Genomic DNA, 16,412 nt, shown 5'->3' on the forward strand with positions numbered 1-16,412 from the left:
AAATATGTCCAATGTATGTCACCAAGATGAAACTTGTTTTGTACATTCATATATAGAAAAACTTCCTACTGACATTTATTACTGAAATAAGTAAGCACTCCAGAATAAGTGTCTCTGTTTTCAGGTATATAGCAAATCCAATAATCTACCACTTCAACAAACCATTCCATTATTAGGAAATAACTACAAATATTCTATAGGCAAGTACTTTATATCATTCTGGAAATACAATCAAGAGGCAATGCTTTAAGGCTAACATTAAGGCTACCTTGGTTATCTGAAATGTATGTAAGCAACAAAGACATTTTTGCAAAAGGTAGTACAAATTAAACACTATTTCCATCTTAGGAAGAGAAAAGCTATTACAGGCCAATTAGACATTCAAATTGAAATCTTAATCTTATTGCTATTATTCTATTGCAAGACAGATTATCACTTGAAACTGCCCATATCAGAACACCAAGAAATTCTCACTTTTTTGTTATCTTAATTTTAAATAAGATTACATCAGAAAAAAGACTTAAATTGAACTCCTTTTGTGTTTAAAGTGAAATTTATTAAAATACAATAAGTACAGGTGTTATTAAAAATGATGGTTAAAATTAGAAAGTGTCTATAATTTTCCTAATATAAATATTGGAAATGATAACTTCAACAATTCTATATGTACATAGAACACCAAAAACATAAAATCATGCACAAGGTCAAAATATAACTTTGTATGTTGTCCTTTGAGGTGTCACTTTTATCTTCTCCTGGTCCCAATGTGACTCCAGAATATGAAGGGGTATGCTAATTACTCAGATTACAAACTTAAAGGGTAAGTATTTTGAATGTATGTCAGTTATCGCACATTAACAATATTCTAAAATCACTGTTTATACTATTCTGATTAAGTGGTTCTAATTCCCGTATTTCCCTTTCTCAATAGGTCTTGGACATAAAGTTGAGCTAGAAAAACTGTGATTATAAGATCCAGCATGACAGGTATGCCTAGTAATTCACTTAAAAGTGGCCTAGTGTTATCAAATACATAAAAAGTCCTACAGGACATAAAAGACAGTAAGTACATCAACATGTAAGTAAAATGAGGCAGCTCACCCTCTGCTTGCTTACTTGGTTCCATGTCTCTATAGAAAGGAGGCACCAGAGTCATGAAGAAGCCAGGGCAAATCAGAACTGCTGGGAGTGTGTGTTTGGGAGAGGGGGAGAGGGGGAGGGGGGAGAGGGGAGGGGGGAGGGGAAGAGGGGGAGGGGGAGGAGCAACACAGGGAAGGAGCGGGACAGACGTGTCAGATTATACAGGGAAATTAAACAGAATTACCTATCGATTCTTCTTCATCCTGCTAACACAGGGATTGGTTCCTGGCCTCCCTCCCCTGCATCCCAGTAGGGCTCTGGGTCCTTCTGTCCCGAGCACTGAAAACAGCCACTGCCTTTCAGACAGTGTGAAGGCAGAGCTAGCTGTTCCCTACTGAGAACACTTCATACATTTGAGGAACAGCCTATACATTAGAGGTTTGGACATTTCACAAATACCAGAGTCTAAAATAGCCCTCAACATGAGGGCAGGTGAAACAATTTTCACAAAGAAGCAGCTAACACCCAGAGAGGTTAACAGGGTCAGCAAGGGGAAGAAAAGGAAGCTACATAGGATGCTTAGTCCTTTATGACAGCGCTTCTCATCCAATTCCCTAGGGATGTCATCAAATGCACTAGGTCTGGGGTAGGGCCTCAGGTTCTGCACTTGTAATAAGCGCCCAGGAGATGCCAGTGCTCTTGGTCTATGGACCACACTTTGAGAAGCAAAGGTCTACCACACAAAGAATAAGCCACCTCTGTCTCTCTGGGCCACAAGTGTATCTCAGAAATCCTGAGCAGAACTGAGACCTGCTCCTATCCAAGCACATCCCCAGGCAAAAGGTGTAGCTACACTGCATATGTGAGCAGCTGGCTACAACACTGTCCTAATATATTCTCTGAGAGCACCATGACTATATGAACAGCCAAGTAACATAATTCAACTTGAGTAAATGGAGTAGTCTATTTGCTGGTAATAAAATGAATCTCTTTCTCATGTAGTTCTCCTTAAAGTGAACATGATATAAAAGTATAAAAAAAAACAATATATTGAATTTCATAGCAAAAGGCCACATGTGCACACACATACATATAGTATGAATTTTAAGAAATTAAATGCATTTTATCAGAATATAGTGCTACCACTGCTCCCAGCTAAAATCATCTCCTCTTCCAAATACAAGGAAAAAGCCTTGAATTGTAAGGAAAATGACTGCGTTGCCTGCCAGCACAAGGCCACAGGCTCCCCATTTGATCTGAAACACAAGAAAAAAGGATTAAATCTTTACTTTCATCATATTATATTCTTTGCAAATCTGTTATTTTCTACATTAGAAACATCTAATGAAATATTACATAAAACTGCTAAAAGGCTTAATGTAACAGGCAGGAGACAGTGAACTATTCGGTAATTGGTCTAATTACTTCGCGATGCTTGTTAATTAAGTCTAGTATCATCCGTAACATTTTCCCCATTAGACATACTTCCCTACTTGTTCTCCGCAGACAATGATGGCCTTAGTAAAATACATGCAGATTATAAAGCGTCCAAGGGCAACACTGGGTACTGAAAGTTCTATACTCACTGCCTTCTTTCATGAAAATAGGTAATGGATTGATTTGTTTATTTGCTAGGCAAGAAAAAACTTTTGAAAATAATCTGCATGCAAATGTAAACAGCTTTCCAGCGGGGCAGGTGATTTTACAGAGGTACAGTTGGGGTTGAGAGTACCCTCTAGTGGACATTTTTTGTTTTAATTTAACCAATAGAAAAAAAAAAACATCAATGAAAGTTGCTTCATAAAACAAGATGCAGTAATGAGAGGTAAAAATAAAAATCCTTATAGAAAATTTAAGAATTACTTAGTCTGAGGTATAAAAAGAATAGTGTCATGACAATCTTGCATTCAAACACCACCAATGCTTCTCTATTATCCAGATAAGAGTTCAAACTGGCACAACATCGAAGACCCTTCCCAATCAAGGCTTCACCAACCTTTCTAACCTCAATCTCAATCACTCCTGTTTTGCTCCATCATATTGGACTACTGCTCTTTATTCCACATATTAATTGCACTTTCACAGCTGGGTGCCATTCTATTTAACAGTCTTCCCTACTTTAATCAAAACCCTATTTATCAAAACCCACATCAAATGCCAGTTAGAATTTCTCTCTGTGTTCCCAAGGTATTCTGATACTGTTTTAATTATCACACAGTACATTATTGTATGTTTACCCATCAAGTCAGTTTCTGTGCTCTTTGGGAACAGAGACAACATCTGGCTCTTATTCCTGGTGTCTTAGAAATAACAGATATTACAAAATATTTACTAAATGAATAAATAAGACTAGTATATATCTGATATGCAATGTCCCAATAAGTTTCAAGAAATCAAAACAGTATGTAATTGGGGTAATAAAAGCAAAGAATATGAAAGACAGTAAATGAAAAGAATGAAATAAATTATACCCATAATGTGTTTTTCATTCACTGTATTGTCTAATAGCTATATAGTTGCCCCTCAACATATGTCTATTGTGTTCAGAATTGTGTCCATGATCCTACTGAAGGAAAAGAATCTGATATGATGTTGTGATATTGTGATTTATAATATTATATATTTGATCTTCCTCTCCTTTTAGCACAGAGCTCCTAAAACATCTGATATTTCCTAAGTGGTAACAGAGATAAAGGTGACTTTTATTGGTAATAAGGTGACTTTTGGAAAGCACCTAAGGATGGGGGCTGGTGGCCATAGAGGCCAGCCATGTGCTTAGATGGTTGAAACTTTTAGTCCCACCCTCCCCTGACATTTGGGGAAGGGAGAGGGGCTGGAAACTGAATCAATCACTAATGGCCAATGATTTGATTGATCATACCTATGTAATGAAGTCCCCATAAAAATCCAAAATGAAGAGTTTTGGAGAGCTTCTAGGTTGGCAACTTGGTGATCTGGGCAGAGTGATGTGTTCAAGAGGACATGGAAGCTCCTCCCCCTTTCCCCATACCTTGCCATATGCATCTCTCCCATCAGGCTGTTTTTAATAAACTAGTAACATAGTGAGTAAATGGGTTTCCTGAGTTCTGTGAACAAATGAATCAAATCCAGATGAGGGCCGTGGGGACCTCTGATCTACAGCCAGTCAGTCAGAAGCACAAGTGACAACCTGGACTTTTGATTGGCAACTGAAATAGAGGACAGTCTTGTGGGACTAAGCCCTTAACATGTAGGATTGTGATGCTATCTCTGGGAAGATAGTGTCAGAATTGAATGAATTCTAGGACACCTAGCTGGTGTTAGAGAATTACTCTTTGGGGTTGTGGGGAAAATCCCCGCTCCACACACACCGAGACTGGGTGATCAGGACTCATTTAGATGTTCAATTTGAAACTAGAAAAAGATTGTTATTGTGGATTGCCCTAAGATAAAAGGTAAGGGCTGCCCTGGCCAGTTTGGCTCAGCGGTTAGAGCGTCAGCCTGTGGTCCGGAGAGACCCGGGTTCGGTTCCCGCTAAGGGCACGTACTTCGGTTGCAGTTTGTCCCTGGCCCTGGTTGGTCGTGCGGGTGGCAGCCACTCGATGTGTCCCTTCACGTCGATGTTTCTCACTCTCTCTCCCTTCCTCTCTCTCCCTCCCATTCTATCTGTACAAAAAATGGAAAAATATCCTCGGGTGAGGATAAAAAAAAAAAAAAAAAGGCAAGGGCTTAAGAACAATTCTAGAAAATAGAAAAAGCAAGAAATCACTTGGTCTGGCTAAAAGTAGTAAGAGAAACTAAGAAAGCATTCTAAAAATGGCCAAGATGTTGATAGGTACATCTAAAATGTGGACTAGATTAACTGAAAATATGCTGGCTTTGATTATTAAGTCTAAGCAACAAAAATGAAATGGTGGTTCCAGTCACAGGCCTTTGACATAAACTCAGCAACAAATGGTCAAAATAATAGAGAACAAAACTCACCACAGCCACACGAGCAAGAATAACAGGAAATCCAAAGGCAGAAACAACAATTCCAGTAGTGAAAAAATATGCCAGTTCCCGACAGGCACTGCTTGTTGCGTCAGAGTCGTATGTTGCTCTTTTGGCAACGAAATGAGGAATGGGAGAGATGGCGTGAAATATCAGGACGAACAGGGGCCAGTAAACACTGTTGTTTGGACCCGAAGAAATGCAAAAAGAAAAGTTACAGTTAAGACATTCTACTGTTTCAAAGTTAATATTATTTTAATATTATTTAAAATGTCTAGGCCCCAAAATTATTTATTCATCTGTCAGTGTTTGCATTCAAGATGATTTCTACCAGAAACAGACAAGAGATAATGGTAATTAAAAATTACTAGTCATTAATATATAGATCATCAATATTGTGATAAGAAACTGCACAATGTATAATCTAGAATCTTTACTGCTTTCCATTATTACTGAGCTGTAATTTCTTTAAAACGAAAGCTTAACTTAGACATCTTTGCTTTCCCTATAGAACATAGTATATAGTGCTTTGCACATACTAATTCAATAAAGATTTTTGAGTGCTTGCATGTTGGAAAACTTCCAATGGCTTAGAGTAAAACCCAGATTCCTTGCCCTGACCTACATCTTACATGATGGAGTCAAGTTATTTTATTCACTTTGTGCCATCTTCCCTGTACAGTCGGCCCTCATTTATCGTGGTTAATCAGTTCCAGACTGGACCGTGATAAATGAATTTCCGCAAAGTAGGATTCTTTATATACAGTCGTCCCTCACCACTTTGCCCTTTGACTTTCGCGGCTTCACTTGATTGCAGTTTTTTCGAATACTATACTATATTTGAAAAAACGGCAATAGAGTGAAGCCACGAAAAGCATGTGAAGTGGTGAGGGACAACTGTATTCACTTAATCTGTAGCCACATCAGCTTTCTTTCTGTTCCTTAAACACTCTCAGCCCATCCCTGCCTTAGGGCCTTTGTATTATAGCTTTGGCCTATGCTTGGAATGCTCCTCCCACGATCTTCTCATTGGCTGGCTCCTTCTTATCATGCAAGCTAAACTGAGAGGTCTCCTGCTAAGAGTGGCTTAGCCTGACCATCCATTTTAAAAACCTCAAGTCACCCCTGAGCACATCACCCTCTTAAACTTTCTACACAGCACTTACTCCTATTTGATATTTTCTTGTTCATGAGAATGGGGATCTGAGTTGTCTGTGTCAATCACCATTTATCTCCAGGGCCCAGAATGGGGTGCTTCATTAATATTTATTGAATGAGCAAAATGATAAATAGATTTAAAGTTTGGAAGACATGAAACAAAATATGCTTATTAGTAAAAATTTTAGGTACACCCTAATCTTTTTAAGAGATCACAATAATTCTGTAATGCGGAAAAAAAAAGCTATTCTTCTTAAATTGCAATGTTTTGCATTTATTAAAAATTGTTATCTGCTTTCCAATTATATTTCCTGTATAAATACTTCAGAAATATTTTTCTCAAGCTCTGGCTGGGTAGGTCAATTGGTTAGAGCACCATCCTGGTATGCTATGGTTGTGGGTTCGATCCCTGGTCAGGGCACATATACAAGAATCAAACAAAGAATGCATAAATAAGTGGAACAACAAATTGATGTTTCTCTCTCTCTCTCTCTCTTTCTCCCTTTATCTCTATCTCTAAAATCAATCAATAAATAAAAGTTTTTCTCCATTAGACATGTATTATATTTTATTCTCTGACGGGGGAATAAAGGCATAGTCTCTACTCATTTATATATACATGTACTCCACAATACTATATACATCACCACACTGCCTTGATTAACATAGTTCCACCCCAGTAGACAGCTCCTCTGAGCAGCAGCGGGTGTGAAGCCACACTGTAATGAGAGCTTCCCACTGCGACCACTGCCTAGGAGGGCAGGATGGGTAACCAAAAAGCAAGAAAGGAATGTGCCCTTAAGAGACTCAGGACAGAAACACTGAATCTGGGCTTCTGATGTTAAACTGGAGGAATTATAGTGAATTTTAAGAATCCCTGAACAATGTCGTTGGAAGGGGTTTTTAGAGATTCCCTGGTTCAAAGCCCTACTGTACCAGTGAGGAAACAGATACAGATTGGAGAAGAGGTCTGGAATAGACCTAGCTGCTCCTGACATACCCAGACAAGAGCTCTTCATTCTTCCCAGAGTACAAGAAGTTTTCTAAAGAAAATCTATGTTCCCATTTACAGTAAGCCACTGTGGACCAAAAAAAAAAAGAGAGAGAGAGAGAGTATGTACAAGTTCAGTGACAGAAGATACCCTCACAGGGAGATCTGATCATAAATTCCTAAATGGCCAGGTCCTAGTGGGTAGTCACACCCTAGGCATGTAACTTCTTTAGTGAAAGGTTTGTTTATCTCTGCCTTAAGCAAGCCCTGTCCATTTGTGTTTGTGTGTGTGTGTGTGTATGCGCATCCCAATATACCTTTGAAATAAGCATAACTACCCTCAAGAGAGCCTGTAATCTTCTTAACTATCCTATACCTTGATTTCTCCCACCTTTGTGTAATCTTCCTTACATTCCCTCCTTAATGTCAAATACATAAAAGAAATTGCAAAACTGTTCTTCAGAGCATTTAAAATCTTGCTTCCCAGCAATTGTTAGTTTTGGCTCAAATAATCTCTTATAAAAATTCTCTACAGGTTTATTTATTTTTTAAAACATGTTTTCATTGATTTTTTTAGAGAGGAAGGTTGAGGGAGTGAAACATTGATGTGAGAAACACTGATCAGCTACCTCCAGCACGCCCCCTACTGGGGATTAAGCTCGCAGCCGGGCATGTGCCCTGACCTGAAATTGAACCACCGGACTTTCTGGTGCATGAGATAAGGCTCAACCAATTGAGTCACACCAGCCAGGGCTAAAAATTCTCTATGGTTTAAACATTTCTTACATCAACAATATAAACTGTAAATGCCTCCAAAAAAAAATGGGGGTCCAACTGTTTGTGTGTGTGTGTGTGTTTTTTAATATACTAGCGAGTTTTTCTCATGGCCAAAGATTTCTGTTTTTTGTCTATTTGTGTGTATATATGAACACTGAAAATGTGAGATAATTTTCTACCTCTGGATGTTATTATTAAAATTAATTTAAAGATAAGCACTTGTGATTGGGTATTTCAAAATTCTCAGAAATACAGAAACTAACTCAAATGCTTTTTAAATTCACATGATCTAAGATTAACCGTCAGTAAACAAAAACTAGTTTAAGTTTGTTGGTTTAAGTAGAACAGACATGTCTTTTAAGTTAGTACTTTAAATTTAATATATTTATATTATATTTTACTTGGGGTCTTATAAACAGAAGTCCATGTTAATAATTGACTTTGATGTCTATGAAATGTATCTGGAGGAACAACCAGAAGACAAAGATTTTAAGAATAATTAAAATCTTGAGATTTTAATTACTGGAAAGGATATCAAATAAAAGACACTCTCCAACCTCACTTATCAGGCACCTAACCACAAACGGACATCTACCCCATCTCTGACACTTGCTCCACCTACAACAGACATCAAAGACTCCTCTAGGATGAGAAGCCACTGACATCAGAGGTAGACAGCCATCCCAAGACACTGACAAGGCCTGGATATCTACAGATTGATGCTAAGCTCAGAAACCAATTTGTTTGATTGTCTTTACCTGTATGCTGACGTTAGTTATAATAATATACTTGTTCTTGGGTTTTGCTAATAATCCAATTGTTTATGATTATTGAAGATGTATAAGATAACTTAATACTCTTTTATAGCCTTATAAATGTAATACTAGATGCAAAATACAGAAAAATGAGACAGACAGCAAAACTTGGATCGTGATAGTTCACAGGATAGAAATGATCCAGAGTGTTTTTCATAATGAAGGCCCATAACACATGACTACTGGATCTTCCATGTACCCGACCTTCCCTTTTGGGAAAATTTGGCCTCAACTCACACCTCAAGGTTATTGTTGTCCCATCCCCAATGGTCCACCATTTCAACATGATGACCACCATCCCGAGCCCCTGTGCCTTTTACCCTTTATTCTTCATAACAAGTCTACCTCCGATAGCAAGAACATTTTAAAATCTGTTTGCTGTCTCCCCCACTAAAATACATACTGCAAGAGAGCAAGACCCTTGTTTTCTTATTTCTTACCCCCAGTTTCCATAACAGCAACTGGCACACAGCAAGCACTGAACCAACAGTTGTGAATAAAGAAATCTGTTGAATATTCCCTCTCTCGAAATGCACCCCCCTGACTCAGCCTGATAAACTCTCATTTATCCACAGTCTCAGCTTAGAGACAACTTCTATGCAGCCCTCCCAACTGTCCCAGGGAAACTCTGATACTCTGATGTACTTTCTCAAAGCTCTCACTGTACTTTTCTCGTATCTCTACTACAGCTGTCATCTTACTAAAGGGATTGTTACCGGTCTCTTACTCACAATTAGAACTGTAATCTCCCTGAGGACAGGACTATGTCTCTCTTCATTCTTGTATCCCTAGATGATGCAGAGTATGTATTCAATATATGCTTAGTAAATGAATATATCAGTGTTAAAAAGAGCTTTTCTCTGCACAAGTACAGCTGACCTATGAAGGGATTGGAGTCATAATTTGGATTTCACTAACTCATTGGTTAGAGCTTGGTGTTAAACTGACCAAACTCCCTAACACTTATCACACTCACACACACACACACACACACACACACACACACGAGCGCGCGCGCAACACAGACACAGAAAGAATAGATTTTTTGAAATAACTTACCCATAATCCTCTAAGGCACATCCCAGCATAAGAAAAGTCAGTCCAATAGCCCCACTGAAGGATAATAACACAAGAGCTGTGAAAAATAAAACCAAGAGTCATAGGTTCCAGATCAGTAGTTGCCAGGGGCTGGGGGAAGAGGGGAGGATCAGGGAGCGACTACTAATGGGTGCAGAGTTTCTCCTAGGGGTGATGAAATATTTAGAAATTAGACAGTAGTGATGGTTGCATAACCTTGTGAATATACTAAAAACCACAGAATTTAACATTTTAAAAAAGGTCAACTTTGTGGTATGTGAATTATACATATCTCGATAAAAAGTTTTAATAAAAAAATGTTCCAAATTTCAGCAAATGTAGTAATTTACTTATTTCATTAGTTGATGTTACATTTGAATAGCATGTCATTGCCTATATCCACTACTTTTAAATTACTAGGTGGAGAAAGGTCCAAGAATTTCCAGTACCTAACCTCTATCTAATGTACGAATTCCCTATCAGTCAGAAGAGGCCAGCCAGCCAGTCTGTACAACTCCAGTGAAAGAAAATTCACTACCACCTGAGGCAGGTCATTTCAATCTGACAGTTTCTAAATGTTGAAACCCTTCTTTCCTTCAATTATATGCAAAACTGCTTCTCTGTAATATATACGCTTTGATCATTTTTGCCTCCCCAAACCTTAGTACTTTAAGTATTTGCAGATTGCTTTCATGTCTTCATAGGAAATGAGTCGCAGCTACTGAATAAAATATTTATTACTGGAATCTATTAGGACACTAATCTCTGAGGGGAGAGGAACATATCTGTCTTTAGGCTGTGAACTTGTTAAAAAATCTTGAGCTCTGAGTCACTAACATGGGTTCAAGTCCTCTCTGCTACCAACTGGTTGTGTGACCTTGAGTAGAAGCTGAACCTCTTTAAACCTGATTTCTCACCTATAAAATAGTAATAATGGTGCTACCTTATTAGGGAGCTTAAGGTAATTAAATGAGATAATCTATGTAAAGTGTTTGGCAAAAGGAGAGGCTCAATAAGTAAATGTTGACTGATGTCGGTATCTATTCATTTTAGCAATGCTTTTTGATAGAGGTATAAATCAGAAGCATAGGATATATTATCCAAAAAATATGTAACACTCAGAATTAGTCACTAATTAAACTAATTAGCATTCTAACTGCTTATGGTTACATTAAGAAATTTGGAGGGAAAGTTTCACAGGAAGATGCCAAGGTGCTTTTAAAAAACATCTGGAAGTATGCAGGTATTACGACAAGGAAAGACTGTTCATTTTAATTCACAAATTTTTCCATTTAGTAGATGTTACTTTTTCAAGAGAAATGTACAAAAGTTTTCATGTATTGTTTCATTATGAGAATTTCTTCCTAGCTGGCACTGACTCCCCTGCACCTGACCGTCTGCACTACTCCCTCTTCCGGACAGCTTCCAAACGTAGAAACCAGACCTCTTTTTCCTGGTCTGTGACACCAATTTCTCAAGGTTCACAACTGTTTATCTCTGGTTGATTCTTTAAGAATTGCATCTTCTACGTCTCTTAAAGTTGGAGCTGATCAGGATTCCAACCTCATCTCTTTTTTCACTCTGTACTCTTGCTGAGATGTTGAGTTCAACCCAAAGCTCCCTGGTACCACAAGGTCCTGACCACATAAATGCTGCACTTCCAACTTCCATCTTGACTTCTCCGCCTGAGTAGCCAACAAGGACCTCAAATTCAACATGTGCAAAACTGAAACATCCCCACCCCTTCCTCCCAAACACACTCTTCCCTTTGAAAGTTCTATCTTGAAATACCAACACCATCAGAGCACTCTGTCCTCCAGAAAAACAGCAAATCAAGGAGACTCAATCTCCCAGACCTCAATGCTATACACTGAAAGCCTGTATTCCACCCCCACCCCTACCTCTCAAAATTAATGTGAAATCCTAATGCCTAGTGTGATGGTATTGGGATGTGAGGTCTTTAGGAGGTGATTAGGCCATGAGGGCATAGCCCTCATTAATGGGATTAGTGCCCTTATAAAAGACCCCAGAGAGCTCCCTCACCCCTTCCACCATGCGAAGATACAGAAGAGGCTGTCTATACCAGGAAGGAGGCCCTCACCAGACATCAAATTTGCTGGCACCTTGATCTTGGACTTCCCAATCTCCAGAATAAATAAATTTTTGTTTAAGCCATCCAGTTTACAGCAGCCCTCTTCTCTTGAACCTTCTGCTACTGCTGTAGCACAGGTCCTTATCTCATGCCTGCCTCTAATCATCTCTTCCAGTCCCTCCTCCACACAGCAGCCAGTGGTCTCTCAACTATATAAAGTTAGTGTCACCCCTTCACAGTTGCTTTCACAGCCAACAAGTTGTTCTGGCACTTGAGGCTCAATGTGGTCTGACCTCTGACTGCCTGACCACTCTCCCACTAAGTTCCAGTCTTAATAATGCATTAAGCCCCTGGAGAGAAAAAGATGTGCCCTTTCATGCCCCCTGCCCTATGTCACAAGCTATTCTCTTCACTTGGAATAAACTCTGTCCTCACCTCAACCTTTGCCAGGTGAAGCCTTATTGATTTTTTTAGCTTCAATTTAAGGATTGACTCTTCTGTAGAAATGGCCCTCCTCCTCCCTGGAGCAAGGTTTAGGAATCCCATCTGTATTAGTTACTAGGGCTGCTATTAACAATGTATCAATATGGTGGCTTAGAACATCAGAAATTTCTTTTCTCACAGCTCTGGAGGCTTCATGGTGTCGGCAAGGCCATGCTCTCTCTGGAGGTTCTAAGGAAAGAATCCTTCCCTGCATCTTCCTAACTCTTGGTGGTTTCAGGCGACCTTTGGTGCTCCCTGGCTTGCAGCTCACTAGGTTTTCCGCCTCTGTCTTTATCTAGTGTCTTCATATGGTGTCCCTGTATGTCTCCTTGTCAAAATGTCTCTCTTCTTATAAGAACCTTAGTCATTGGGCTAGGGCCAAATCTAATGCAATATTATCTTAACGTGATTATTACATCTGCAAAGACCGTATTTCTAGATAAGGTCACATGGACAGGTTGGGGACTTAGAATATATCTATTTGAGAGACACGATTCAACCCACACCACCTTTGTGTTCCTACTGCATCTGAGCACACCTTAGCCAGTAAAATAGTAACAATTTCCAACTCTAATTTCCCATTAATCTTTTTATCCCAAGTTTCAGGCATACAGTAATCCCTCAAAAGTTAAATTACTTGCAAAATGCTTCCTTCCCTTAATCCTTTCACATTTCATAACTTAGCTTCCTTCCTCCACAATTTCCAACACACTCAAACATTATTATTTGATAGTTTCTGGGCATGACTAAACACAGTGCGTGAGATACTGCTTGTCATCTGTTTTCTGCACTGGCTTCAAATGGCTTTATTACCCGTGGGACACTGTTCAAATAAATCATGTTTACTAAACTGATGTTGAATACAAGTGACCCAGAAATAATGATAAAATGTATCCGCTGCAAACAGCTCACACACCTGGCTAAATTTACCGTGAACATACCCATGCGTGCAAATACCGTACACAAGTTTATAGCAGGTGGAGCGATCTTTGGGTACAAATTTCAACGAAAGTGGGAATTCCAGCAAAAAAACAACATATGCTCTCTAGTCAAAAGATTATATATGGAATGGTTTTCTCCCCAAAATAACAGGAAGCCTTCCAATGACCTCTCCCACCGCGAGCATCCCCTCTCCTCTGGAGACATACAGATAAGGGGATTGGTGTTCTTGATGCCCCCTTTTATCAACCACACCCTTAAGAAACACATCCTGCACAAACACCAGTTGTCGGTCCGAAGTTGAAAGCAGCGATAAAATTCCACCTGACTTGCTCCACGATGAGGAGAAACAGCCTTTCTGGGCGCTTTCCATTGCCAGCCGCCTACAGTAACTGCCTACTGGAAAAGATCACCGGGACCCACAGGATTACGTGTCCCAAAGCCGGGCACCCTGGAGACCGCGGCGCGTCGGGAAGAAAGGGGGGACTGGGGCGCGGCAGGAAAGAGGGGCGTCGGGGGCCCGTCAGGAGTGGAAGCCGCGCTGAGAGCCCGGCAGAGCGGTGGGAGCTCTCCGGGGAGCGGAGACGCCGGGAGGGGGATGCTCCGGGGCGGGCGCGGGTCGCCCAGCAGGCCATGCTCCCGCGAGGGCTCCGCCAGGCGGGTCCGCAGTGCCGGGGAGGGCGTGACGGCTAGGGGCCCAACAAAAAGAGGGCTGAGGGTCCCAGACGCCCCAACACCCGCAACCCAAGAAGCGAAGGGAGTGGCCGAGAGCACTCCCACCGGAGAGGCGGGCAGCGCAGCGAGTCTGCGGGAGGCCGCCCATGCCCACGCGCTGAAAGCGCAGCTGCACGCAGGGCCCGCAGCGGAGGCACGAGCCGCAGCGGAGGCACGACCCACCGCAGGACCTGCGAGCCGGGCCGGGGATGTACCTTTAACGCCCGCCATGTCTCCCGAGCTGAGGCCGCGGCTGCTTCCGGTTTCCTGCCGCAGCCCCCCGCCCTGGCCCGGCGAGGGGCGGTACCACGGTCGGGCCCGCCCCCGCCGCGCAGAGCCCCGCCCAGCTCGCCCATAACCCCGCCCCCATCGCGCACAGCGCGGCTCCTGCCTCTTAGTCCACATCCTGCGCCGTCCCTGCAAACCCACTTGCTCAGAGTAACCCCGACCTTACCCCGTGACCCCACCGTCTAGGTCTAGGTCCTGAGCCCCGTTCAGAGGGAATGGAACGTTTTATCTTGTTAGAACAATCTGGAAAAGAGTTTAAAAACCATCTGGTCCAGCCCTGGCCGGTTTGGCTCAGCGATTGGGGCGTAGGCTCCCGGACCAAAAAGTCGCGGGTTTGATTCTGGACATGTACCTGGCTTGTGGCCCTGTCGGGTGGGGGTGGAGGGGAGGCAACCAGGTAACCAGTGGATGTGGCTCTGTCACGTCCTCTCTCTCTCTCCCCCTGCCACTCTATCTGAATAAGTAGAAAAATCCTCAGGTGAGGAATAAAAAAAAAAAAATCTGGTGGATTTACAGAAAAAGGCTCAAAAAGGGTAGGACTTGCTTGCTTCACACAGCTCTTTGGAGGTTGGGTTAGGGGCCACCTACCCCCTCATTCTAAAGGAGAACCGTTTCCTTAATTTTCAATGAAAACAGAAAGATAAAGGGTTTCATGAGAACCCAGGTTTCCTTGGCTACTTGAGTACAAATTCTCACCCTATCATCTTTCAGATTCCTGCTCGGTTTACTTTTTCAAAACTGTACACTGCACATATTATTGTCTCAACACATCTTTAATTACCTGTTTGTTTAGTTTATTTTTCTGGTTCCTCTCCTGTCTCCTCACAGATGGAAGGAACACTGTTAAAACTCCCAGGATCAATCGCTCTGCCTCAGTAGAAAAATGAAGCTTTGAAAACCCATTAATATTCTAGCTAAGAGACCAGGATTTCTATGCTGAGTCCTTTTGAAACATAGTATTTATGTAGCATGATCAAAATGTGTATGCCTATCCCAGCAACGGTGGCAATGGGAGGGTTAGAGTATAAATCTAGAAATCCTGTCAGATTACATTTTGGTACAAACGTGTTATATACTTTTCATATTCTTTTTTTTTTTTTTTTTTATCATCCTCACCCGAGGATATTTTTCCATTTTTTGTACAGATAGAGTGGGAGGAGAGAGAGGAAGGGAGAGAGAGAGAGAAACATCGACGTGAAGGGACACATCAAATGGCTGCCATCCGCACAACCAACCAGGGCCGGGGACAAACTGCAACCGAAGTACATGCCCTTAGCGGGAACCGAACCCGGGTCTCTCCGGACCGCAGGCCGACGCTCTAACCGCTGAGCCAAACTGGCCAGGGCACTTTTCATATTCTTTAGCCATAACTTTTTAAAATGTGAGTCATGTCAGAAGGTGTAATTTGAGCTTGTCATTATATTCTTACAAGTGCAAAAATAACAGATTTCTAAAAATATTTTTGAGCCTTTTAATATACATTACAAATATTTTAGACCAATCACATTTTATTGTGTATAACATATTTACAAAACAAAAATATATTACAATAAATAGGAATGAAATGGTGAATTTGATCAACAAGAAGATCTGTCACAACCAGATATTTTAAAGGGAATGCAAAAACCTGATGGTCTGCATATGTTAAGGATTTTGAGATAAACAGGGGCCCAGAGTTATAATATATTTGGAAAAGAGATGGGGGAACCCAGAATTAAGTTAGGTAACATTCTTTCTCATTGCTAATTACATAATGTTTAATGGTGTTTTAAACTGTGAACATTGATGAATTATTCAAACATGATACAAAGCTAATATAGTTCTATCATTGCAAAATGTACGTGGCATTCACATAATATCCTTTTAATTATTATCATTATATACTGTAGTTCACACAATATCTACAAATGTGAATGAGAAAAAAAAAAAAAACAGGTCACAGCAACATGTCCCACATTCCAATTTTAAATAAGACAAGCACATACTGGATCAAACATTATTTTAGAATACGTTAATAAATAACACC

The 16,412-nt window shown here is 40.7% G+C and overlaps 1 protein-coding gene across 1 annotated transcript; it reads right to left on the reverse strand.

Moving 5' to 3' along the window:
- Positions 1-1,274: 1,274 nt before the first annotated feature.
- Positions 1,275-14,408, reverse strand: LEPROT. The gene is made up of 4 exons (XM_036257334.1): positions 14,314-14,408; positions 9,853-9,928; positions 5,044-5,230; positions 1,275-2,336 (listed from the first exon to the last, which is right to left on the reverse strand). The coding sequence occupies exons 1-4, from the start codon at positions 14,327-14,329 to the stop codon at positions 2,220-2,222; spliced, it is 396 nt and encodes a 131-aa protein (XP_036113227.1). The 5' UTR covers positions 14,330-14,408; the 3' UTR covers positions 1,275-2,219.
- Between the last annotated feature and the right edge of the window lie 2,004 nt (positions 14,409-16,412).

Source organism: Molossus molossus, unplaced genomic scaffold (genome assembly GCF_014108415.1).
Source record: "Molossus molossus isolate mMolMol1 unplaced genomic scaffold, mMolMol1.p scaffold_m16_p_12, whole genome shotgun sequence".
Lineage (NCBI taxonomy): Eukaryota > Metazoa > Chordata > Mammalia > Chiroptera > Molossidae > Molossus > Molossus molossus.

Excerpts from the sequence above, each read along its gene's own strand:
- LEPROT (XM_036257334.1), bottom strand. Across the intron at positions 5,231-9,852 it reads TGTGCCTTAGAGGATTATGG|TGTTTACTGGCCCCTGTTCG; the intron begins GTAAGTTATTTC and ends TCCAAACAACAG. Across the intron at positions 2,337-5,043 it reads TTCTTGCTCGTGTGGCTGTG|ATCAAATGGGGAGCCTGTGG; the intron begins GTGAGTTTTGTT and ends CTTGTGTTTCAG.